The 27,548-nt window shown below is 42.9% G+C and overlaps 2 protein-coding genes across 3 annotated transcripts in view; both read left to right on the forward strand.

The window, feature by feature from the left end:
• The first annotated feature begins 23 nt into the window (after positions 1 to 23).
• On the forward strand, positions 24 to 10,511 carry mcoln1b (mucolipin 1b). Its single transcript, XM_037088392.1, has 13 exons — positions 24 to 219; positions 1,057 to 1,301; positions 1,466 to 1,627; positions 2,987 to 3,143; positions 3,678 to 3,759; positions 3,873 to 3,969; positions 4,189 to 4,288; positions 4,412 to 4,518; positions 5,589 to 5,738; positions 5,825 to 5,926; positions 6,069 to 6,191; positions 7,211 to 7,417; positions 8,128 to 10,511. Exons 1-13 carry the CDS (start codon positions 177 to 179, stop codon positions 8,260 to 8,262), a joined length of 1,710 nt encoding a protein of 569 aa, XP_036944287.1. The 5' UTR covers positions 24 to 176; the 3' UTR covers positions 8,263 to 10,511.
• A 5,685-nt stretch (positions 10,512 to 16,196) lies between these two features.
• wu:fb95e10 (proteoglycan 4) overlaps positions 16,197 to 27,548 on the forward strand; it is a 30,029-nt gene continuing 18,677 nt past the window's right edge. For both annotated transcript variants that reach the window (XM_037088388.1, XM_037088387.1), the window contains exon 1: positions 16,197 to 16,538. The gene's annotated coding sequence lies outside the window, so the exon portion shown is untranslated. The remainder of the gene's footprint in view (positions 16,539 to 27,548) is intronic.

Below are 27,548 nucleotides of genomic sequence, written 5' to 3' on the forward strand. Positions count from 1 at the left end.
GCGCTGGTCACGTGATGACGTCACATGCCTACCAGGAAGCTGCGATGTGTTTACCTATGTGTCATCCATACACTTGCGACACGGTGCGAAGAGCTTTTTATGTCTGACGGGCTTTAACAGCATGAGTCCAGTCACAGCTTCGGTAATGTCCATCATCCCGGCCTGATCCCTCCAACATGGCGTCTTCGAGCTACACCTGCATCCAGGACAGCGCCACAGGTTTGTCAGTGCACCATCCGTGGTCCTCTGCGCGACTTCATGGCGACTGTCAATCTGTGCTCTGCTCTCTGCGTGTATTAAAGCTGTTGTAACGTCTCAGCGGGGTCTGTCTGTTCGTCTCTAATAGGAGGCTGCGATTATGACAAGAAGAGATTTATATCCCGAGCTTTATATTCGAAGGAAAAGGCTTAATATCAACATTACATAGATTCACCTGCCGCTGCGTTCCATTGTAACTTGCTGTGCAGGTTCTACCCTAAGCAATATCCTCAGGCTCATCACATTTGCGCCAACACAGGTGAATCAAAGCTTAAAGGCACAGATCAGAGGTGAGGTCATCAAGTGTTCGGTGAGTCTGCTCAGTGGTCCAAAACCTAAAAGATATTTAATCTACTGTAATGTAGGATGAGGAGAAGTAGCTTATAGAATTATGAATCAGTGGTCAAAATAGCTGCAGATTCACAAAATTTGAATAGAAGATGCAGTTAAGCAGCAATATAATCCTGCATTGATCCCCAGAGGGGAAACACAGTTCTTACATTAACACAGTATAGATGGAGAAACTTAAAGAGAGTAATTGAATATGTATACAATAGAAACTATACAAGAGCAGTTAAATTAGCAGTTAAATGCAAAGATTACCCACAAGTGTGTATTTTTAGCTTGACTCTTGAATTAAACATCTTCTTATCTCAGCCTCTTCTGCTTTGATTTGGACTGATTCAAAAAATAAATGTGCTAAATTTTCTCAAGTGCCTTGTAATCATTTCACCACAGCTGACAATTACAAAGGTTAATCTCCTATCTAAAATCACTGTTTTTCTTTGTATTTCTCAGAGAAGGACAGGCTCCTCTCCTCCGTGGCCTCCTATGGGTCCCGAGAACTTCTCGGGGTTGGGACCCCCCGTCCCACTTGTCTGGTGGGCTCTGAGCCTGAGCAGAAGCAGGAGGAGGAGGAGGAGGCCCTGAGGAGGAAGCTCAAGTACTTCTTCATGAGCCCTTGTGACAAGTACCACGCCAAGGGGCGGAAGCCTTTCAAGCTGGGCCTGCAGCTGCTCAAGATCGTCATCGTGACTGTGCAGGTGGATACGGCCTCGGGCTGTGAATTGATTTTAAGCACCATTTAGATCAGATACCTCAGATAACACAATGCACACTGCAGCCCAAGAGCAGCATGTCTGTTTTATTCTATGCGATCGTCTGCACTGTTGAAGCTGATGGTCTTGTCCCCGACTCTTCCTCTCAGTTGGTGCTGTTCGGACTGAGCAACCAGATGGTGGTGACGTTCAAAGAGGAGAACACGGCAGCGTTCAAACACCTTTTTCTGAAGGGTTATCAGGACAACGTGCCTCAGGCTGTTCACACGCAGAAGGAACTGTACAGCCACATCCACTTTGCCATAGACCAGGTAGCCCTGCAATAACTGCAATGGGTCATAAAGCGCATTAGCAATGTAAATATAGCACTAGCCACAAAGTACAGCTGTAGTTTATAGACACAGTATTTGATCATAAACCAAAGTACTAGACAAGAGAAAATGTATGAATAATGTCATAGTACGGGATATATATCTTCTGCTCCAGACTCAAAACAAACCATACAACAAAGAAAGAAATACCATAATATACATACATAAAAACATGTGACTTTCTCAAATGATTATAAATTGGCTTCAGTTTCTCAGAACAGTTTTTGTTGATCATCTATTTTGAAAAGAGTTAAAAGGGGAACTCTGCAAGAATCAGCCTGTCAAATACAAACTTAAGTCAAAGAGAGGGCATGCTAACTGCTGCTAACTGTAGCTGCCACTGTACCTGGTTAGTTCAGCTTTTTAACAAATATTCTTACATATCGCACCTTTAACTAAAGGAGCACAAATTGTAAAGAAATGTATTTTATTTTTAGTGAAACACTTTCCTCTAAACTTTCACAAGTGGCTGTTATAATATGTTAGACTAATATATGCTATATATAGACCTCAATTATATCGCCTCTTTGTCTGCTGCATATCTCTTTCAGACGGGAAATTGGTTAAGCATCTCTTCTTTGAACCTTATCAATTTTTTGCACTCCAGTGTGAGGTTGCAAATTCAAGATGAACGATGATGTAGCACATGTTTAGATATTTCATTCAGTGTCCTATCTCGAATAACACAAAACACAAATCTGGAACGAGACATTTCTGTTAAAGGTGCAATACGTAAGACTTGCCCATCTCTCAAATTCATACTGCAAGTAAGTAAATATCACTAAAGTAACTGCTAACTGCTGCTAACTGTTTCTGCCATTAGTTAGTTAGCTCATTTAACAGCACAGCTAGTTATGTGGACTGTTAGCTTGGGGTGGCATTACAAGAAAGGACTGGCTAGTGTTAGCTTGTTAGCATGCAGACTTCAGTAAATATCTGTGCAACACAATACATTGATGTCTTTCACCCAATGTAAAACAGATAATTCTTCACATTCTGTTTTTTAATATTAGTTAACTTTTAAATGTTTTAAGCTAAAATTCTTACATAATGCACCTTTGAATTTCTTAAAAATGTCACAATGTTGAGAAAGCCACAGAGGATATTCACCTACTTTATACTGGAGTGGATGCAGAAGCAAAAAATTGTAGACAAGTGAAACATTTGCCCTGGCATTTGTTTCAGATCAGAGTTTCAGTGTGGTTCAAAAGGTTTGTCCAGAGGAAATGATACCTGAGACAAGCACCATTATATGGTTTTTTGTTTTTTGGTTGTAATTCTCTCCACTTTCCCTTCCAGTACATGGCTCTACCTCAGATTTCGCTGGGACGGTACGCATATGTTTTGGGCGTCGGTGAAAACGGAAGTGCGCTTTCCCTCTGCCAGAGGTACTACAGGAGGGGAACCATTGACCCCGTCAATGACACCTTTGACATAGATCCCCACGTTATCAACGGTAGGGCGACTTCCTGTCCCTCACATGTATTTTCTCCCTGTTGTTCAGTAAATTCCTCTCGGGGCGTTTGACATTAAAACCAGCAGCCTTGTTGTTTATTCATTTCACTTTTTGTTTTGGGGCCCTCAAGGGAACGAGTGTGTCAGTGAGTCATTGTGTTGCTGCTCCACATATGTCAAGAGGTGCCCCGCAACTGTGCCCTACTTTCAAAAGGCTGGAAATAGTTCCTATCACTAAAAACACAACACAAAAGCTTTTTTTCCCCATATACTTTAATAGCCACACGCTATCTTCAGCTTTGGGAAAGGAGTTATTTGCATACACCTGCCGATTTGGCAGCGATGGCTCTCAGCAAAATAAAGTAAGGCAAATTTAAAAAATCTCCGATGAAGGAGTCTGTGTTTAAAAGCTTTGAGGAAGCGTGGTGTCCACACTTCCCATGATGTGGAAAAAGATGCTTTTGCGCGCTTTTAAAACTTCCTCATGTGTTATTTTTTTTACTTCCCCTAATGCTATTTTCTGTTTTGTTTCCAGATTGTATTGGGCTGAATCCACCGACTTACAGTTCTTCCCCAGGAAACAGTGACTACAAGAATTTCACTCTCAAGTTTTACAAGTCAGATGATACTGATGATTGTTCTCCATCATTTAAAAGGGTCAATTTTCTTTTTCTTTCTTTAGTTTTTCTTTTTCACGCTGAGTTCTCTGTGTCTCTGTTTTCCTCTCCAGGCTGATCAATGTCACAGTTGACTTTCAGCTGAAGGCCATCAACATTCAGACCATTATAAACAATGAAATCCCTGACTGCTACACATTTGCTATCACGGTGAGCCGTCTCTTCTAGTATTGAACTCCCTGCATCACAGTACAGCACAGGTAGAAATATGTCATAATTCAGCCACACTATATTGCAACTGCAATTGTTTTGCAAGTTGTATGTTAAAATGAGCAAAACACTGAGGTGAAAGTTGTTTAACTAATGGAATTGTAAAGATTTCCACATACACACAGGTTGCATATTTACCCTGTTTCTTGTTGCGATCAGATCGTCATGGACAACATGGCACACAGCGGTAAAGTTAAGATCAGTCTGCACAACCAGGCCTCCATAAAGGAGTGCAAGGACCCCAACGTGTCTGGACACGGTGAGTGCTGGATGAGTCTGAACGGACACATTCACCCATCCGACTCTGTATATCAGCGGATTTATCTGTAATATTTGTTTCAACGACCTTTGTTTCTGTATCATCTGCCTCCATCGGCCTCAGCGGAGAACTACGCCCGGGAGTTCTTTGATGTGCTGGTGGCGTTTGTCTGCCTGCTGTCCCTGCTGCTGTGTGGGCGCTCCATCGTCAGAGGCATCATCCTGCAGCATGTGAGGCTGGCCACACACCAAACCTTTCTGTGTCTGTGTTGTGAGGAGGCTGTTGTGCTTGGTGACAGTGAAATGTCCACCTTGCACATACAGTTCCCTTTTATAAACACAATCAGAGTGTGCTCAATTTGTTTTGTTGATTTTAAATATGCTCAAATTAAATCAATTTCCCTTTAAAATCTGCCTAAATAAGCTGCAAACTGCTCCAAAAAGAAAGCTAATTATTATTATTATTATTATTATTATTATTATTATTATTATTATTATTATTGTATTATTACAGTTCTTCTATTTTGATCACAGCAAGGCAGCGAGGCTGCATTCTGGCAGTTTAGTCATGAAGGAACGTGTCGCCCAGCGCAACAGAATGACTCAGTGTCAGGCTGTGGCTACAGATAATACTTTGATGTTGAACTAATTCATTGTTAGTTTTGGTCTTTAAATAGGATTTGTTGATGTGAAAATATCACCAGACTTAATCTCTAAGGAAGTGGTTCCCAGACCGAGGGCGTAGAGACGCTGCTGGGAGGGTGTGAACATTGGACAGACCTAAAATTGCATGACTATGATTCATGTGGTGACAAACAAACAAACAAAAAAGGGCCTTGACGAGAGCAGGGCTGACTCTCTAGCCTCTTGCGTTTCAGTAAAATTCAACTTGGCACGCTTTATGTGGAGTTTCCCCAGAATTGTTAATGATTGATAGAGAGCTTGAAGAAGTGCGTGACGGAAAAAGGATTTAAAGACGACTGTTTTCAGACATCTCCTCGAACATCTCTGAAATAACTCGATTATTGTGTGGAGTTCACTGACCACTCCACAGGAAGTGTGTGACAACACTCTGATGAAAATGAGCGAAACACTTTGACACATCTCCACAGTGTAAAACCACAGCCTGTTATCTCTGCACTGCCATGTTCGTTAAGACTCAAAAGATGAGGTATTCATGATGTGCTTTTATGTCCATTTTTTATTTACATTTTTTATGCAGATTCAAACAGAACATAACACAGCCATCTTATACCGCTATATACTACCATCTCATTGATCGTCTTTCTTCTCCTCATCAGGAGTACGTGCAGTTTTTCAAACACAAACTTGGCCGCAGTGTGAGCTGGGGAGACAGGATGGAGTTCATCAACGGCTGGTATCTCCTGCTCATCGTCAGCGACATGTTCACCATCATAGGCAGCTTCATCAAAATTGGGATCGAGTCCAAGGTAACATGACGCACAGAGAACGGATCGCCTCTGGTTGACGAGTTCTCTCTTGAAGAGTAAATAATGATGTCACCGCTGTGATGCAGAATTTGTCATCATACGACATATGTGGGATCCTGCTGGGAACCTCCACTCTGCTGGTGTGGGTGGGAGTCATCCGTTACCTCAGCTTCTTTCAGAAATACAATGTAGGTAAAACACACACACATACACACACACCCAAATATAGATATGAGTGGACAAGATCTTTTTTCTTTATTCCGTTATGTGTCTGCACCATTACACTTAAATATATCCTGCTCATTTCCTCCCTCTCCCCTCATCTCACAGATCTTAATTGTGACTCTAAGAGCTGCCTTCCCAAATGTCATCCGCTTCTGCTGCTGTGCAGCTGCCATTTATATGGGATACTGTTTCTGTGGATGGATTGTGCTCGGGCCCTATCATGCCAAGGTACTGCACACTCACCCTGCAGGGTCTCTAACCAGGGATGGGCTGGCATGACTCATTCAGACCGCACGAATATGTCAGAACGGCCTTATTATCATGAAATGTCCTTCAGCTTATCATCTTTGTAGCTATCTGTAATTAATGAGAATAACATTAACATTTATTAAATATGAATCATGACAACACATGAATATTATTATCATTCATTACTTTAGCTTCCTATGTCAGCGTCCTGTGTCCTGATAGAAAGAAAGTAATCTGTGCAAAAAGTATGACAATAAAACATGTAAATTAAAGGGGACAGTTAAACAAATTGAACAAACAAATGCAAAATATTTATAAAAGCTTGATTTCATAAAATGCTAAAGTTATCAGATAAAAGCCTTGTTACAAATTAAAGGGGTACTGCAGTGATTTAGTATTGCACTTCCAGGAGGGCTGATGAGTCATAAGTGACTAAAATAGAGATTTAATTAGAAATAGTCCAAACTGTAGCTGCAGAAGCCAACATATCCTGACCTGTAGTTCATTCTGTGGGCCAAACAATGAGATTTAAAGGTGCTGGTTGGGTGATTTAGTTATTGTTGGGCAAACGTAGGTCAGCTGTTTTCACAAATTTGCTCATAAACTAAGTTCACTGAACCTGCAAGCCTTCACATGTTAGCAACTTTGGCTAGTCTTTTAGCAAAGTAAAGTTGATATGCAAGCAATGACTTTAAGTAATTCTAGTCAGGTTAGCCATTGCTAGCTGTGCGCCACACTGTATTTTGCCCATACAAACACCAAACCAACATATCCACAAATAGGAGTCGGTCAGTGCCGCATGCAAGACTGATATATACTTACATGAAAGTGCTGCCATCTTAATTCTTAGCTAGAATGCAGATTTTCACAAAATGTTTGAACTGTTCTGATAACATAATGAAAAAAGCTTGGGCCTCTTTCCTCCGTGTCATGGCCTCATTTAAGTACTGCACTGATGCCACTTGTCTTGATGTCAGTAATGTGTGTTGTGTGTACAGTTCCGCTCCCTGTCCATGGTGTCGGAGTGCCTCTTCTCTCTGATCAACGGAGACGACATGTTTGTAACGTTCGCCGAGATGGAGCAAAGCGGCACGCTGGTGTGGATCTTCAGCCAGATCTACCTTTACACCTTTATCTCGCTGTTCATCTACATGGTGCTGTCCCTCTTCATCGCGCTCATCACCGGAGCCTACGACACCATTATGGTATGCTTTCGTTCAGTTACCCTCTTGTTTCATTGCTTTTTTAGCCAGCGGCCATCATCAGTTATAAGTTTTCTAATGCCTGGCTTAGGCATAATGTTTATTTTGACTATCAATTCATGTGTTTTGCATTTTTACTTTTTTTTTTTTTTTCAATCAATTGATCATATACTCTATGAACTGAATGAATAAATGTTGAGGCACAAAATGGCATCTTAAAATTGCATTTATCCAACCAAAAGTCCAAAACCCAAAGATTATTTCATTGAAGATTTAACCGTTTCTGATTATAAATGACAAAAAGCAACAACTGCTCACACTTAAGAAGCTGGAACCAGCAAATGTTTGACATTTTTAACATTTAAACGATTATCAAAGTAGTTGATAGCATGGATAAAAGGAGGAAAAATAGCTTTGGCATGTCAGCACGCTAACATCAGCGTTCACTCAAAGCACCACTGTGTGTAGCTGCTAGCTTGACTGTAGACTGTTATGCATGTATTTTTAAAAAAGTGGAGAGTTTCATGTTATTAATCTCAAGTTGATAATGGAAAGTTTGAACTCGGACTTGGATATTATATGGTAGATACAGCATCGGTCTTATAAAACAACAAAGATAATAAGGGAAGAGTCTGTCCAAATTAAACGCTTTACAGAAACAAGATTGAGATTTTTACGAGGAACATTTTGAGCTTTGTCTTTTCTTCCCACAGGCCCAAACACAGGAGCAGGTACGTGTCACTGACTTGCACGCGTTCATCGCAGAGTGCGCGGACACACCCAACTCTGGCAAGTTCCGAGGGCCCGAGGGGTCGTCGTGCTCCTTCCTCTGCTGCTTTGACTGCTGAGGAGGAGGAGGAAGTGGATGCACAGAGGGAGTAAGCAGTGTGTGTGTGTGTGCATGCGAGTATGCGCGTGTGTGTGCGTGTTTGTGTGTGTGTGTGTGTGTGAGAGACTGCAAGGGACTCTTCATCTCTCTTTAAAGCACCATATTTCCACTCCAGTGACAGCCGCCTGCAATTGCACTCCTTCTTTGAGATATCCAGCAGGGACGATAAATGCCTTGAGAGTGCACACAGACTGACCTTGGACCAAATTGTCCTCTGTAGTGCTGCGTTTGAATTTTTGCATTTAAATTTGTGCTGGAACGGTAGAACGCACTGCACAGCCACAAGCCCAATTACCTGCATCTGTGTTTTCTTACTCTATGAATAATTTATCGTCTCTTTCTGAAATGTCAGTTTGTTTGGGCTTTGATGACTAGACACGCAAAGCCAGTAAACATATTCATTGTTGCAGACTGGACGCAGGCCCCACTAAGTAAAATGGACTCAGATTTTCACTTGACTGACCCACTATTTACAGGGTTTATTATTACCGTGTTATCGTCCACATGGCTACCTAGGTGACAGGAGTTTTGTGCCTCTTGATTATGTAAATATATGTACTGTATGTCCTCTGAATCTTCACAGCAGAGGTAGAATTGAGACACGAGACAACTAGGCAAGCTGAAAAAGGATTATTAACTGCTGTATGTATGCATTAGCTTCTGCATCGTCTTTGGTCAAGGCTGTTCATCCACTCCCACTTTAATTCCCCCGCTCCTCGTCTCCTCTCCCCTTTGTTCACCATGTCCTCCTCTGAGGGAGATGATGGCTGCGCCATGAAGGACGAGCCCTGCAGCCAGTTAGTCATCAATATGTATGAACTGTTACTGTTGTAAAGCGCCAGGTGACTGTGCGGGCTAATGCACTACATGGCAGAGTCTTTTAACTGTTTGTTTTTAAAGTGATCCATGCAAAGCTGTAAAATATTTAAAAAATACAATTATTTGCTGTCAGTTAGGATGTCTGTGTCTGCCATGGACGAAAAAGACAGGATTTTAGCTATGTTGCATAGGTGAAAAAAGACAACCTGTATGATTTCCTTTAATGTCCTGAACCGAACAGTACGATCATACATGACACCAAAATTATTGGTTTGTTTTTTGTTTCTGTTTTGGTTTTTTTTTTACAGCAGGGCTCTGATTTAATTATTTGAGAATGATCTCATGTCTTTAGAGGCACATACAGCTGAGTATCATCAGTGTATCAGTAAAGATATAATATGTCCAAGAGATGAAATATAAAGAGAGGAAAAGGCAGAGGTATGATAACAGAGCTCTGTGGTACTCCATACTTTTCATGTTTTTCCTCCCCTCCTAGGGAAATAACATTTTTACTGTATGGTCAAAAAGTCAGATGCCTATCTTTGGTCAGCTCAAGAAATATGTTGTCACTGTGCTTTGCTTTGTACGGTAGGGTTTTAATTATCCTTATTTTATTAAATTTTTCAGACTTGACACTGTCACTGCACTGACACTGAAGCTGTTTTAAAGGTTGATTGCTCATTTTTTTTTGTTTTCTCTGTGAATGAGCTAAGGCATCTCTATAAACCAGCAGTTCTTCTCAGTTACTCTTTGTAAGGAAAACATTTGAATATCACTGTTGATACAGAGATGTACTGAAGTGGTAATGTCACTCCAGCATGCAGTGTGGAGGCATATGAAGGTCACGGTTTAATGGAAGAGGGATTTTCACTGCACAGCATTTCGAACAGGATTAAAAGGGGAAATGTTTTTATTGCTTACTGACATTTTAACTTAATCGGTATTGTTTACAACGACAAAATGTGTTTTCTTTTAATGAATGTTTATTTAAAGTTACTCATATGCACTTAATGAAGATTTACTGTATGTACAGTTTGATTTAAATGTTTAACATGGGAGTCGTATATAGCACAAGGGAACAAAGCACTGTATATGTAATGCGTCTGTTACTGGTCTCCTGACACACTGAGAAAGTTATTTAATGCTCCTTTGATTTCATGGGTACAGAGTTATTGCTCACTACATTTGTTTACATTTATTTTATATTGCTGTATTAATTATTTTTTTATGTTTTAAGAAACAAGTGATAGCTAAAAGGCAGATTTTCAGTGTCTGTGTAAGAGGAACATGTACAGGTTTTTACCCTCATCTGTATTGAGTCTTTTCTGTGAAGAAGTCGCTTTCTGAATGAAATGACACGTCTGCAAAATAAAGTGGAAAGAATCTGGACTCGTTGGAATTGATTGTTGAGAAAAATATATGGCATAAATGCCAGGCCAGTGTTCTGTTTCAAGGGTTTTTATGTTTTCCGTCCCACAGCAGATGAATTCTATTGTGTGCACAGTTTTATTAATCAGCTGCCGCTTGTGATGCAACATTCAGTTACCTACAATATTATCAATACAATAACATGCTAGTGTTATTAAGCATCATGTTAATACATTTTCACAGATTTCCTTTTAGAACTAGATTAAACATGCTTTTTATTAACAACCTTGTTGCACCAAAAAACTGAGAAAAGTCATGATGTTGTGAAATAACACGACCAAGACTGAGACGCCGCTGACGTTTGCTAATCAACTCCCAACACAAAGTGCAGTCGAGTCTCTGACCTGATGGTGGCGCGCGATGAAAAGTTAAATCACCAAAGGTGTCAGAATTCATCCAGAGAGGGCATGAATTGCCATTTGTCATCGTACCAAAACATATGAAGAGACATTTAAGACATTTCACTCCAAATCATTAATGTCATTTTAATAGTTGTGAAAGAGGTAAAGGCTATTACATTAATTAATGTGCCTCATCTGGGATCTATTATTATATTATATGTCAATAAATCTGGTCAATTTTGAGACATTTCACTGAATAAGCAAGTACTCTTACCTGCTGCTGGTGCTAAATGATAAGTCAGGCGACCCACAAAGATGATGGGAATCATCCTCTGGGGACCGTAAATGTATATACATTTTTTTTCTCATAAATAACATTTTACATAATGTATGTATACGTATGTATCCTAATGATGATCATGTCACATCCCACATAATGTCAAATATTGTGGGATGTGGGAGTAATTCATGAGGCCTGTCCGAGTTGTATTCTGCAGTGAACTCTGTGTGTGTGTTGGGACTGGCTGCTATAAAATATGATAGCTGGACATAACACAAAGCTTGGACTGCATGGAGCTGATGAGCCCCTCGTGTGTTGTGGCATACTGACTACCACCAGTAGAGGGAGAGAGCAGGCTCTGTCTGCAGCAACCAACCAATCATAGGAAAATCTATACAGTCCACAAGCAATAAAGAAATGATAGGGGGGCTAATACACAGGAGGAGGAGAGGAGGGGTGACATGCTGGGAAAGGGGAAGGGTTTGTTGCATTCATTTAAGATAAATAAATTTTAAAAATGCTGAGAGTATAAGTAAGTAGTTAACCTTCAAGTCTGCCATTAGTACTACATCTCATCATGAGGTAATGAAGTAAATGGACGTAGAGTTCGGCTGTGGCAGCAAAGAAAAACGCACTGAAGATGTAAATTGACAAAATGAGGAGCATATGTAACAGACACAGATCTAGATGTGCATGGTTCGCCCGTCTTAGTGCTGCGGAGTGGTACGGCTGTCCAATATCCTTAGTACCTGCATGCATTATTTACTCAAGGATGCTACCAGGGCAGAGACGAAGCACTTAGAATCAGACAGGAACTGGCCGGCCTGTTCTTAACATTATCAGGTTTCAGGGCCAAGCTGATTAAACAGGCCGATAGTGAGAACACACAGCGGGTCAGAGGCTTTTCCCATCCTCGTTAAGTGCATTTACAGGGCGACTCAGACATGCATCCCCGATGAGATGGAACCAAATGCTATTTATCTGTATTTTCATGAAGCTCATCATTATGGTCTTTACCGTATGTGTACACTTTGCCTTGCTTACGCACTGCGGAACATGCATGATATATGATAAGGGGTCCGTTAACGAGCTTCACTCACTACTCTGCCTGTGCATCCTTCTTCTTCACATGTTGCCTGTCGGTGAGTGCGGCAGCATTCTGCATGTTAATGATATGCTGTGCTGGCACGTTGAGCTCTTCAGGGAATCCATGCTGTGCACAGAGAGCAGCAGCTGCACCCGCATGTGCAAACCTGTATCTGCCTGGTATTCAGTCACACACACCCCATTTGCGAGGTAATGATATTAGTGTTATTACAGTGTGGAGTGTTATGCAGGGTAGTAACTCTTATGCGTTGTGAAGCCAGTTGTGTCAAGAGGGGGTTTCATTTGTGCATGTCTCCATAGAAAAGATGGCGACTGCGTCTGATGTGATGGGTGTGTCTCTCGGTGCCAGCTGCGTTCGTGTGTGGCTTGGCTCACGAGCAGAAGATTCAAACCCCTGCGCAATCTGACCGTGCAGGCTGGAATATGTGAGAGAAAACAATCTGCTATCTGTTTGAACAACCCGCGTGTTGTGTAAGAGTTTGTCAAAGGTAGGAGACCTCCTGACTGGAGGCCAGGTTCTGGGGCTTGAGTGAACGCCAGGCCTTTTGTGCTCCGGCTGCCCCAGCTGGACGGCGGGCCGGGGGGAAAAAACAATGAGATAAATAACACGGGAACTGTGCAGCGGGGTACACAGCCCTGCCCCTTCCTGTCTCCGCTGCCGCACACCACTGCCTGTGTGAAAAAAAACACCTTCCTCTCTTTGTTGCGCCTGGCCGACCATGCCAATACGTCCATCAGCTTCAAGCTGGGAGGCATCAACTCCCCCCCCCCCCCCCGTCCGCGGAGTCCCCACCCTCTTCCTGGTCTCCTGCCATGTCTTGGACACACCTGGACACATACTGTACGATTACACAATTAAATCCATACACAGCCACAGCATGTGGGTCATTGTCAACAACTTTCAGTCTGAGCAACTGCTCGAACAACTCGACTAAACCTGCGGATAATTCTGTGGGTAAGACTTTGACCTTTATGATTCAACATCAAGACAAGCGGCAATGATGGCCGGTGCAGCAACCTTAACCGATTGGGACTGATTCACGGGAATGCAAACTAAATTTCCTGTTGAAATCTGACACAGGAACATAAAGACAGACCAAGGGATAACATGTTTTTTTGTGCCACTGGGTGCACATGTAGCGTATGTTTTTGTGGCGCACACTTCCACCCAGAGCTCAAACAAGCAATGTGGGGCCAAATCTCCCCTCTCCAGCACTTGGAACGAGAAGAGCGAACCACGGGCGCGACATGAAAAGAAGACCCATCCACAACAGAGCAGTACACAAAAGCCTGGCTCATGTAGACAGGGGCAGGCGGCTGCCGGGAGCTGAGCAGCAGCAGACAGACAGACAGACAGAGCGACAGACAGACAGACAGGCGGCATGCCCACCCAGACAGTCTCTGATGCAAAGCCCTGTTTTTGGTGAGGAGCACGGCACACAGAAACAAAAGCTTGAAAGCCATGAAACAAGGCCCGTCTGAGAGAGAATAAAAACACACACAACACGATCCAAAGGAAGGCGCACTGTATCTGCTGCTCCACGCCATCTTATAATGTCTTGCTGAGATCACCCTTTCCAATCAGTTTAATCCCATTTCAGCTCTGTTCACTCAGGTTGTGACGGACTGAACTCGCGGGGAGGTGCACAAATACATTAAACTGCCTCTACTCCTGGCCATCTTTAAACTCAGTTGCTCGCGACAAATTTGACTTTTAAGACAAAGAAACAAAATAAAAAGGCTTTCAGTCTTATGCAGACCCCTAATTAACTTGTGCGATATTAATGTGATCGGACCAGAATCAAATTTAAATAAATATTTAATTACACATTTGAATCAACAGGTCCGAAATGTGTGGAGGGGTTTGAAATTCACGATGCAACAGTCACACTGAAGGGCAGACAATGCAGGCAACTTGATGCATGTGGGGCAGCAGTAATGCACCGTTAAAGGGTGTGTGTGTGTGCGTGTTTGCGCAGTGTGTGTGTGTGCAGTGTGTGTGTGCAGTCGGGCATGGAGAAAGGAAGAAAAGGGTTTGGAGGGGAGAGAAAAGGGGGAGCAGGGGCCTAGGAGGGAGGGCAACAGACAACCGGGAAGAACTCGGGCAAGAGAGTAGGGTGACTTGCAAGAGGTGACATCATCCTCAATTTGAATAATCCCCCAGCCTGGGAGGTGATTGGCTGCTCTTAGAGAAAGCAGAGTTCCCCTGCTATTCGCTATTCAGCCCTTTCAATTCCAGCATGGCGCGCTGTCCTGGTGAATGCTGCCTTCATGGACACGTAGTAGCCTCCTATTTCTGAGGTTGAAAGAAATTGCTTACATAATTCTGAAATAAGACAGCGTACTCTTTAATATACGTCTGGAAGGATCATTTGGTAGAATGTATTTTAACAAGAAGGCACTGACACCCAGATCGAAAATTAATGGTCCAATAAAATTCAGTTGACATGGCCTCCATGTTCTGTCTCTACAGGTAATTAGTTTCCTTTTTTATGGTTTGAGGATGTGCCAAGCGTTTCCGCACCCAACATAATGAGCTTAACAACCATTTCACCCTCCATTTATTTATCTGCCAGTAAACAGACTGGTAGTGCAGAGAAAGGGAGTGGAAAACAAGCCTGATTTAAATTATGCAAATTATAGCATTGATGAGTGGACTAGCAAAAAATTGTTTTGTTCTCAGTCATTCCTCTGCTGAAATGTATTTTTCTTGAAACACTCATGACTGGCCAGCTCGGCAGGGTGGATCCCGTACAAAGACATCTCTAATGTTGGAAAATTAGACTCATCAAACAGGTGTAACTGATGTGTCTTATCAACTGAATAAGTTATTAACTAAAATGTCATTTAGTTGTGCAAGCATGGGCATGGCTTGAATTAATCTGCTATGGATCCCCAGTGAATTAACATTTTCTTGGCCAGGACCACAGGACCGCCTGCAGTCTCCACGGGTTGCCTGGCAACCATTTCCAGACAAGAAATAGTCTGACACAAATCCACTGTAAAACGGGAAAATGTCATTCTGAGACGTCAGTGTGACACTTTTGCCACTTTAAAAGTGTTGGTATGTGGATTTCTCTTTACTTAACCCCAGTTTCCTGTTGTTCCGCTAGGCTAAGCTAACTTGCTGCTGCTTCATATTGAGCTAGTTGGCTTAAAGGGGAACTGTGTAGTTTGGGAGAAGAAATTAATATTTCATAATAACTAAGAAATATGAACATGATTTATAACCAAATAAACAAGCTTTTCTCAGAGAAAAATAAGCTCCCCGGAATATAGTTTGAAGCTAGAGATGTGACAGGGTCCGCCATATATTAACACATTAAAATGGTATGAAAATGTGTTGTCCTTTATGGTTACTTTGTATATTTGATGATAAAAATGAGGAAAATTGTTTTATTTGGTTTGATTAGGCTTTTATAAATCCTCAAAACTACGCAGGGCACAGTTTAAGGTGTCCTCATAGCCGATGGTCTGAGTCCTCTCACCTAGAGGTAACTCTCTGCAAAAAAAAGGGAATATGCATCTTTTGCCTCATCTTGAGTTACTCCTTTACAATATCACCCAAATATCAACAAATTCTGAGCACTGTTTTCTTCAAATTGACCAGTTGATTTGCTAATTAGCTAGGTGTTAGCTAAGGACTAACACTGTGAACCAGAGGCATTTTGGGGTCCCACTCCACCAGCAGGGTCCTGGTTTTGTATATGCTGGCTCATTCGTGTTGGGACGTTTTTTTTCCCCCTGCTACTACCTTCAAAATGATTCCTGGTCTTTCATACGTAGGCTTATCATTGTTCCGACATTTCTAGCAGCGCCTGAAGGCAGCGGCAGCCCTGTCCTCTCCTCCGCCTGTCCATCCATCCGTTCACCGGTCTACTATCGCGCGCGCGTGTGTGTGTGAACGTGTGTGTGTGTGTGTAAGAGAGAGAGAGAGAGAGAGAGAGAGAGAGAGAGAGAGAGAGAGAGAGAGAGAGAGAGAGAGGAGTGAAGCGTCATTCTCCTCCTTTCTTCCTTTCAGTGAACGCGCATCACTTGAGAGAAACGGCGCCCCAGACCCAGAAGTTTCTTGTCTGCCGGCTCGGCTCGATACTCGACACTGTTCAGTTTTTTCCCCCCCGGTTTCGTTTTTATCCTCATCCCTCACTTTCCTTTTTTTCTCTCTCTCCCTCTCCCTGGCTCGAGGATTCAGCCGGGGTGTAGCAGTAATACAGGGCGTAGCTGAAGAAGGATTTCGCTAGCTCGCCGCTGCACTGACTGGTAAGGACGAGATTGTTTTAGCTTCAGCTAGCATGCTAACGTCAGTTTGTAACTACGGCCAGGCTAATTAACGTTAACCGCAAACGAGCCCTCAAAACCAGCGTTATATGTGTCTCCCGTTGCGGGCAGCAGAGTCTCTGTTACCGTGTTATAACCTCGTGCTTCCCCATTTTATTACCAAACAGTGCATCGGAATTGCTGTGGCTCTTTGTGTGAATGAACATTTCTGTTAAATATGCAGTTGAAAATGTCTAAAAGCTTTTGTTTTAGTGTCACCTCATGTGTTAGCCGATGAGCCGCCTTGTTTCTTCAGTGTGATTCCTGTTGAAAGGGGCTGATGGGGCGGTGGCAGTCTGCGTGGTAGCCTGGAAGTGCTCCACAGATCTGTTAGGCTAACGTAAAACAGATTAACGGTTTTAATGTGTGCTCTTTCCAATTTACAGAACGTGACCAGTCTTTGTGTGACCATCTTGTCTGCCTTTTCCCTCCCTGAACTTTTTTTTTTGTTTTTTTTGTTCCTTTATCTCCCCTCCTTCTCCATCCTCCATCGCGGATGCCCATTGTTCTGTGATGGGCCAAGTGGTGTGAGTGCTGAGAATTGCTTCAATCGCCTCAGGGTGGGGGGAAAAGCCGGCAAATTTAGAGCTGATCATTTTACAAATGCCCACTCTCTTTTCACGTCAACCAAACCAGAACAACTGAGGGCAATTTGTGGCACGTTAAAGCAATAATTTCCCCCAGACCTTGGAGGGAGCGTGGAGAGCTGAAATATCTTGGAGAGGGTTGTGCACAGAACTCAAGCTGGCATGTAATCAGAGGTGATTAATGTCACCCCCAAAAGTGATCGGCTATTGTGGTGTGAGAGTTGGGGCTGGAGGGCCCCGGAGCTGCTCCTTCACTGACTCTTTCTGGTGAGTGAGTGAGTGCAACAAGACAGATTACACTCCCTTCTGTAGAACAATGGGGAGGAGAAAACACTGCCAAAGCCTGGCCAAAAGCATTTAATAAACTGCTAACATGCAAGGATTGGAAATCTTTATCCTTTGCCCACAGCTCTATTCGCCTTCCCTGAGGTGCCTAGACAGTGACATGAATTGTCTCAGTCTTTGTGGCTAAAGTGGGCATGGGTGGGTCAATAATGAGTGGCGATCGACCGTGGGGTATTGATGTCATCCTGAGTAAATGGCATCCCGGGGCAGCTAATATGAGCACTTTTCGGGCTCGGCCACGCAGGGTTTGGAGACACACCAGGACTCTTAAGTCAGATGTGGGCTAAGCCATCAGCCAGTTCCCCCCTCCGCTGTGCATGGATGAGAGAATGGCTGACTCACAGTGTTGGTGGATGAGGCAGGGAAATGGAGGACAGACAGGCGGCCTAATGCAATCATGTGAAATTAAATTTAGCAGCCATTAAAAACCGCATTGTGTTTTTATGAAGTTATTTAAGATGGTCTTATAAAGCTTGTTAGAAGGAGGATGTGGATTACTGCCTGAGGCGATGTGTGTGTGCGTGGAGAGATGATTTGTCAGAAAGTGTATTTGAGTGAACAGAGACATTTATTTTAATTGTGAAAAAACAAAAAAAGGTTTTCATACAATAGTCTTACTTCCACCGAGGAATGGAACAAAGTTACATCTTTTCTTTATTGTTGTGTGTTTTTGATAGGATGTATCACTGTGTCTCCTGTCACTAGTAGGTCTGCGCTCTGCTGGTCGAGCCAGAAGCAAGGGTGTGTGTGTCCACAGTGTTAGCCGCCCATCGCAGTAAGAATGAGAGCTCATTGCTAGTATCTGAATTACTCTAGTCTGACATACAAAGAGGGGGCAGACACTGAAAACGTAGCTGCTCAATGATCATAGTAGATTAATAGTGGTAATTTTAGTTGGGATAGTCAGTTAATTATATATTGAAATTCATGATGTTAAAAGCAATAACATCAGTTATTATTATATTTAGTAATTGTAAACTAAAAATGCCAAACATTCACTGGTTACAGCTGATAAAATGTGAGTACTAGTGTTTGTCTTTGTCATACAGAGAACTGAATATGATAGATTTTGGACTATTAGTCAGATAAACATGCAGTTTTGATATGCCACATTGGCCTCTTGGAGATTATAATGGACAATTTTCACTATTTTTGGATATTTGATAAACGCACAAAGCACTTAATTAATTGAGAAAATTAGTTGTTGGATTAATAGATGATGAAACTAAGTGTTAGTTGGCTCTAAATCCAATTAAATGATAACATGATGACAATCGTAAGTTGTAGTTCTAACAGCAACACTAGAATAGGGGCCACTTTAATAACATTCCTTGTCATGGAATATTTTCGCATAGAACGCCTTTGAATTGCTTCTGTTTTAGGTCAATTTAAATTCAAATAACCTATTTTGCCCCCAGCTGGCCTCTCGACCCACACCACCATCCTGAGAGGGGAGATGATTGTCCCTTTAATAGCCCCATCTGCAGCTTGCCCTTCGCCTGAAGACGGGTGCAGGGTGGGTGTGTGAGTCAGAATGAAATCCCCCCCAGCTCTGAACTTCTCAGTTGTGACAAGGGCAAGCCTGTGCTTCTGGTCATCAGGCTTTTTTGAGCCTGAACGCATGACCCGTGCATTTCATGACGCCTTTAAAAATTGCCACCATCATCTCTAGTCCTGTTTTAATCCGTGGCAACAACAAAACAATAGTTTCTTGTTCAGAGATTATCAAAACACGGCCAGAAACTGCGTTTGTCTGAATTTCTTCCTCTGTATTCTGGCAGATTGAGGCGAGAGGAAACTGCCACCGGCACAACAGCGAAGATAAAACGGAGATAAAGTTTGCTGTCCCCTATGCTCCTAGTCATGATAGCAGCTCTGGTTGTCACAGTTGTCAGGGTATGCAGTTGGCAACTGGCGGTGTGGTTTTGAGGCTGTATTTGCCAGCAGCTGCAGTAATTTGCTGTGTTCGGACGCTCTGAATTCCTCTGGTGGGAGGATGGATAATGGACATGGTTCACAGCCCTGTTGCTAGGCTTCAGGACCAAATTTTTCATGGCACAAATTGTGGTAGCAGAGCCCAGTTGTTTGGTCTAATGCAGCCTTGGAGATGTTAGAAATGGGGCCGCAAACTGACACTGCTGTGTCAGTCGTGAGGTTTGCTCTATCACCTGTGGCACTTTGTGTCTTGGGGTCCCTCTTTACATTGACATTGCTGTACGTTTACTTCTCTGGTCTAGATGCTGATGTGGTCACGATTATGTCATAGGAAACCCAACCTGCCCTTGCTATATCCACGTGTGGAATCATAGGCATTTGTGCCAGACACTGGTGCTGACAGAATGATAAACTCCCTTTACCATAGGCAGCTGTTAGAGCCTATTTATTTCATTTTTCCAGGTGACGCTTAACTCTGATGGAACCCTGTGTCAGTGTATTTAAATGCTACAGTGAAGATGCATCTTCAGAACTCCCTAAAGTGCTAAATGTATGTCTTTAAGGTTGCTGTGGGTTTGGTAAAATTTTCTGGCAGTTAGTAGGCACATTTTGTGGTGTTTTGAGGGCCAGTTGTGTGGTTTGTTCGTGTAAAGCAGTATTTAGTAGGTGCCGATCTGGTCAACCGTCCAACCAGTGTGCCGTCCTGCGAGGGATCAGATTCCATCTGGAACGTGCCTTGTTCCACTTCAAACAGAAGCAAATAATCCTCTTACGGATGCAGTCGTTGCACTTGTACTTTAGGTGCACGCGTCAGTGTGTCCCTGCGTGAAATACAGAGAGAGAAAGCCCAGGCCTCTCGGGTGTGTTTCTGCCATCCTGTCCAGATGCCCCGGTTCTGCCCTCTCCCTTCGTCTCTGTATCTGCTCTATCTGCCGTCATTGATCCAAGCCACCAGCTGGTCCTGGGCTGGCCTGATCTCATTTACTCCCAGAGAGGAGCTTGTTTGTGGGCAGACGGCCCATTATGGAGATGATCCAGCAGCTCTTCAAGTTACAAATTAGCCTTAGTTTCCCTGTTGCCACTCGGTCAGGTCCTCTGTCTCTCTTGTTGTCCCGCTGTTCCTTGCTTGCCCACTGTCTCTTTCCCTCTTTCCCCTCCCTCTGCCCATCCTCTCTTTATATTGTCACTACTGTCTCTCTTAACTCCCAGGGGAGAGAACTAACAGCATCAGAGGAACCTGCCTTCCTAATGCACTTCCTCTGTCTCTGTCTCTTTCCCTGTCCTATCCATCTGTGGAGCTGCATGCCTGGCTCCTGGCTTCCTCCCATCTGATCAATATCCCCAGAGTTGAGCTCTGCGCTGCCCTGCTGGTCGTCCCTGCAGGAGGTGGAGCTCAGCCAGGCTGTTGCAAGGGCCCTCGCCGTTGGGGCCTTGTTTGTAGTTGGGCTCTGTCTCTGCCCTTATTGTTTCGGCGCTGACGGACCCTCCAGCCCTGCCTCCCCAACGTATTGTCTAGTTTCTGGGGCATACTGACGCCTCTGTTACTGTTGCACATCCCTCCCTCGTTCTTTCTCGTCTTTCTTGGGCTTCTCTCTGTCTCTCTCTCTGTGTCCCCCTAGCTGTGTCTGTGTACTGTTCGAGGGCCATCGAGGCCCAATGTACAAGATTAGCATCTCTCTTTGTCCAGGGTTAACAAGCTCTGTCATGTGTTAATCTCCCCGTCCCCAGGGGGTCGAGTTTCTCCGGGCCTGGACACACCATGGGAAGGATGGGTTTTGAGTGTTTGTATGTGTGTTGTGTGCATCGGCTTGTTTGGTGTTTGTGGGAGGGAGGGGCGGTGGTGTGAGCACACACAATGCACAGCCCTAAACTGTGATGGGCATTGTCATTCTCTGCCATTTGCAGCAGTCACACTCGTCTTTTTATTGATTTATTTTATTTCAATGACAATTTTGTTTGAGAATTGGGCGCATATTTGTAATCTCTTAATTTCCGTTAGGTTATCACTCGAGGACATTGTCAAATCTTAGTTTGAATCCCTAAAGAGTCCTTAGGATTAGTGCCAGCATCTGATCACATGTTTCTGTGATCCAGGTGTCTGTCACACAATCTGCTGCTCTCTCCCTCTCTCTCTCTCTCTCTCTCTCTCTCTCTCTCTCTCTCTCTCTCTCTCTCTCTCTCTGTCTCTCTCTCGTTCACATACCCACCAGCAGCCAGCAAACAGGGAGACATACTTGTTGCTTCCTCTCAGCGGGGTCTTTGTTCTGGCTTGGTTGTATTATTGAGCCTCCCGGCAGCCCACTGACCCACTGGGAATCAATTGGTAGGAATGACAGTACTGTACAGCACACAGGAGTTCACTCAACAATCAGCATGTGGGGGTACTGGTGTTTTTGTTTGTTTGTTGTGGTCCCACTCGGGGGCAAGAGGTTGGCCTGGATAACTAATGACAGTGGGCATATTTTTCTAAATGGTTTATCTTGAAGTCTTCATACCCAAGTGCATTTTAACTCCACCATTGTCTGGATGAGAGAAAATCTGGGGGTAAAGAAAACATATTGATCTCAGTTATAACTGTACACTGAGAGAAATCAAAGAATAGCAGCAGGTGCTTTTGCCCTTGGATTAATCTCTCAGGATGCATACAGGTTGCCCCTCCTTACTGATGGAAGTTGTTGAGCTGAAAAAAGTCACCTCTGCTTGTTTTGGGAGTCAAAATGCAACCGTATCATAAAATATCATAAACCTTTGGGTTAGTAGATTAAATACAGCAGTAGTTTATGTAGCATTTTTTTGTTTCTTGCAAAACTAATTTCTTATTTGCTAGATTTATTTAAATGTCACTGCAACTAAAAATACACATTAAAGCATGCAGCATAAAGACGAGTAAAGTAGGGCAACAATAATGGACCTTGAAGTGACAACAAAGACTTAAGTAACATTGCAACAGTCACTGTGGATAAAGATACAGGACTGCATAGTTTGCCAGACTTTTGACATTTATTCTGAACAACATTTTGATTGAAGCCTATGTTCTGTCTCCCCCTCTGCTCCTCTTAGTTTAGTTAGTTTAGTTAGTTACCTCACTTTCTCTCCCTCCCTCCCCACTTGCTCAGCCCTCCCACAGTCTGTGGGGAATGCCATGGAGAGCAGCAGGCTTTGTTTGGAGTTTATTTGTGTGCAGGACAGAGGCGGTTTCCTGACCTTAGGTCGGGGGTGTTTGGAGAATGTGTGAGTTGTGATTAGCATCAAGTGGACGAAGACAGCGGGACCACTGGCAGCCCCCAGTTGGAATTATCTGCTTGTCGTGTACCTTCAGCGTCTCTTCCGATTCCCACTTATAGCACCTATCATTTCTCTTCCTCCAGATTTATGTAAATCCTCATCAGGGACATGTTAAAAATCAGCATCTAATGGACAGCTCTGAGAGAACTCAGGTTCCTCTGTGGTTCAGCAGTGAGCTGTACTGATGTGTGCTGAAGCTGAGGAAAAGGCGGTGACATGCAGAGTAACCATCCCACTTAGTGTCATGAAAGAGTAGGTGGTTGCAGTGATGGTAGATAGAAATGGTGTTGGATGTGAATTTGTTTGCTGTGACCCTGGACTTCTGCTCTTATATAACGAGGCTTACTTTGTAGATTGCATGGCTTTACTTGACAGTTAACAGTCTGAAATAAATGTCCTCATTGACTGCAGAGAGAACTCCAGCACTCTACCTGTTCAAACAGCATGCGTCTATGAGAGATGGTAGCTGTTGCAGCTGTTAGTCTGTTGCTGGTGTCCTGCCAAGGTTTGGCAGAGAGTAAATGAAACATTAAGCAGCGTGTTGTCTTTGCTGCACATCATTACTCTTGATTCAGTTCTCTAAGAAGTGAAGACGGATCTCTTGCCCCGCCAATCTGCTATAGCACTCATGTTCTTGCATTTGTCCCTCTGCCAGTCATCGTCTGTCTGTCTGAAACCCTCCTTCTAGTTTCTGATTAAATATTGTTTGTACTGATGCTGGACTGTTTTGTCAGTCCACCTTAGTTTTGATTTTGGGTGCCAACCCATCCAAATTTAATCTTTCTTTCAGCATTTTGTTTCAGCAGTGTTGGCAGTGTACGTTTCTGCAAACTAGGGATATGTTGAAACTTTACATATCTTTCGGCTCAGTTTTCAGTTTTATGTTGTGACAACTCTGTGCCTATGGTCTGCAAACATGGCTGGAAAGGATGCAGACATCTCCTTAAAAATATTCTGTGGGTTCACATTGTCTCAAACAAAGATCTCTCGCTAGGCAGTGCTTGGCAGCCATCTGAATTAGTAAGCTCACTGTAATGTGAACGTGACATGACAAGACAAATTTGAACTTTTCCCTGGTTTGCAGAAACATGAAATGCCAGATTTTTATTCTGGTGACTGGGCTGTGCAGTTTGCAAAGTTCAAAATCCAGTTGCTTTCTTAAATTATTTTATTGTGAGGGCATGATGAAATAAAGTTTGCTAATGTTTATTTTAATGGTTGAATAATGATAAACACGTCATTTGCATTGTCTGTGGACTGGACAGTTTCCAATAGTTGCCACCACCAGCCAGCACCATAGAAGCCATGGGTCTAAGTAGCTTTAAATGGGGTGGACAGTTGACTGAGACTACTGTTGTGAGTTAGAGTGGGTTGAATAGAGAATCTCAGGCCTCATGCCAGCATGTGGCGTCTTGAATCTGACATTCTCCTCCTTATAAAGAGGACGAATGATGTACACACACACACACATACAAAAACACACCCACACACACACACACACACTCATGTGCCCAAAATCATACTCACTTTCTGCCGTATCTTATTTTTTGTCAGAGTCACAACTAAAACTCCAGCCACTCTGAGGCCACTTCCACCAGCCCACTTGGCAATGTGAAGTGATGCTGTAGGCAAGAAAGCACTGAATTATTGAAGCAGTGCTACTTAAAGCTTGCACAGTTGTTTGGAGCTGTTGTTCCATTTTACATGGCAACAAGAAAGGAAGAACAATAATGTCAGACAGTTTATGAAAATGTTTTAATTTGATTTATTTAAGTAAGTTGAATCAGTCAGCAAAGGAAGTGACATTAAGCCATTACCAGTTGTAAGAATGCGTAGCCTTTATGTTTGAGACCAATATTCTAAGTTTCAAACTAAGCAAACACATATTTGAAGCAAAGACAATCAAGACAGTGCTAGAATGTACCTGTTTTAACTGACTATATGATTATACATCACATTTTCCCTTGCATCACATGGTAGGTGCAACACATGAGCTGTTTAACCACCACCTAAGCAAACGGAATTTAAGTCAATGTGGAGAGCATCAAAACTAACTACATAACGTTCCACAAGTCTTATGGTTGTAGTTGGTCCCCAGTGGACTTTTTCAGCTAGCTTGTCTTTAAGCTTTTTTGGTGTTGTGTTATTTATTATCTGCTCTAGCTTATCCAACTTTTTGTACACATATTTGTTTATAACAAGGGTCAAAGAGGTGGCAAATTTGTATTTTTTTTTTTATATGAAACATGGTGGAAAGAGGATGGTTTATTAACAGTGTCAAAGAGCAAACAGTGAAGCTAAGCATATTATGTTTGCTGCTCCTGGAAATAAAAGCTGCCAGTTATGGGGTCAGAGGTGACTCAGTGCTTGTTAAAACTGCCTTCAAAAAACCAGAGCCGACCTGCTCACATCCTCTCCCCTCACAGCCGACGTCTCTGCTCTGACTCTCTACGGTTTTATGGCATTAGTTGTGTCTTGAGTATTTCAGTCAAGCTTGGACAAGTTCATGTCAGTATTAGCGGATGGCTACATCGTGTACAAAAGCTCACTTTCTTTTTGCATCTTTTCTACCATCTTCAACTGCCACCCCACCCCCATCGTCACTGCCTCCTTCCCCCACAATCCCTCTCTTTGACTACTATTTAGAGTAGGCCCCGGGGATGGAAGAAGGCTCACAGAATGCATATGTGTGTGTGTGTGCGTGTGTGTGTGTGTACACAGTTGTGTACTGTGAAAGCAGAGCCGACTTAATACCACAGTGATTCAAACATGGCCTTGGATGGTTGGTTGGCTGAAGTGAAGGAGTGAGTGGGGGCACTTTGATTTAGGCCTTTGTGAAGAGAAGGCGAGGAGTCTCTTGTTTCGAATCGACAGTGGATATGATCAGACTTGATCGCACACCACAGCCCGAGAGCACATTTGACATTATCTTAACATTTAGCTCATTAATTTTAATCTGTATAATGAATCAGAGCTACCCTTTGCACTAATTTCAAAAGATTTCGGAAGGTTTTCCTGTCAGCAGTTTTTTAAATGTTACCTCCTGCTGTATTGTAAACAGGCATGTTTTTGCACCCCCCTGCACACACACAGTAGTGGATTGTATTTAAAGCAAAAAGGGGGTCAAAGTAGTAGTTTTCTGTTTAAATATGCTGATGACCTGATTATTCAAGAACGGCATGTTTGTGTCTAGACAGTCAGAAAAGCTGAGATCCCTCAGTGGAGTTGGATGCCTTCCAGATATTGACAATATAGGCCCAAACACTGCTGTGTGTCAGGGATACACACACTAGTATGAGCACACACACTTCCTGTTAATGTCCCAGTGTGGGTATTAGGAAGGGATGATGCCTCGGAGGATGATCTCACCTTGCCCATCATTAGCTTACTGCTCGAGGCTTGTTAGGCATAATAATAATAATGACCGCAATAGACTGTGCAGTGTTTGCCTTAAAGCAAAGTTTACAAAATCTGTTAAAATACAAAAATACAAACAAGAAAAACACCTTGTATGTCTTAAAATGAACCCTTTCAGTAATTAGTCAATTCAAGAGCATGGATCGGACATAGCTGATCAGGCAGTTTGAATGACTGATTAGTTATCAGAATTTCAACATTGTGTGTGCGTGTGTGTGTGTGTGTGTGTGTGTGTGTGTGGAGGGTGAGGATGGGGGGTTTAACTCAGTCCTTAACTGGTCTTTTCTGACCCTGTGCTCTGACCGCTGCCTTTGGTGTTTGTGTGGGTTTGCTTTGTTCTCACTGACTGTGTAGCTCATCATTGAGGCTTGCAGGGAATTCGGAGTGGGATGCTGCTTGGAAGCTGCGACCGCATGACTTGGACCCATTGTGAAGACCAACAAAACACATTTTTGCAAAGTCAACTACACTCGATTATACCCCCCAAAAAACTGACAACCCTTAAGGATACCAGTGCAAGGCTCCTGCTCCACTTAATACTTTTTGTTATCCCTTGCTATTGTTTTTAGTTGAAGGAAAAAAAACGGTCTGTGGTATCTTGACCAGAAACTATCAGCAAATAAGGCCATTTCATAACCTCCCACACGGTGTGCTGTCCTTAAATTTTTTTTAAATGGACCTAATGTAGCGGACATAGCCATCTGTTTAGAATCAGCTCCTGGAAATGTGAACTACCTCACAAGTCACTGACTACACTTTCTCCCCAATGGGTTGGAAAAGGCAGCTTGTGTTTTACAGCCTAGGTTGTACCCTTTGGTGGGACCAGAGATGGTGTAAGAGAGGATTTCCTACTGCCAATCTGGGTCTAACCTTGTATGTTCTATAAAAACACCCTTGGAACTAAGGTGAATTTTACCTGGGAAAAGATGGTCTAAATGCCTGAGACTGAATTGGTCCATCCATATTCAGTCTTAAACAGCAGTATGTAATGTATGATAATTTGATCCCATTGTAACCCCCTTGAGTATTGTAAATGCACCATCAGCAGCTGCGGTTCAGATGCCAATGAACCAGCAAAACATTTAAACTCCAGTTGCTTTAGTGATGCAGTTTAGTCGATAATGGAGAGTTGTGCCTGTGTGGTCCAAATGTGTGTAATCATATAAATGTGAAGCAGCGGGTGGAAAAAGTGTGGGTTCTCTGAGCAAGATTGTCCATGTATAAGTAGAATTGAAGGATTATTCAAGAATTTAACTTGTACTTCTTTTGTAGGTAGCTCTTAGAAAACATGGTTCAGCATTAGTGTGTAGTCACTTTATCATTTCAAGCATACATTTGACAGACTCTGAGTAGGCTAACTTGGATGTTATAAAAGCATACGGAA

This window comes from Acanthopagrus latus, chromosome 23 (assembly GCF_904848185.1).
Source record: "Acanthopagrus latus isolate v.2019 chromosome 23, fAcaLat1.1, whole genome shotgun sequence".
In the NCBI taxonomy this organism is placed as follows: domain Eukaryota; kingdom Metazoa; phylum Chordata; class Actinopteri; order Spariformes; family Sparidae; genus Acanthopagrus; species Acanthopagrus latus.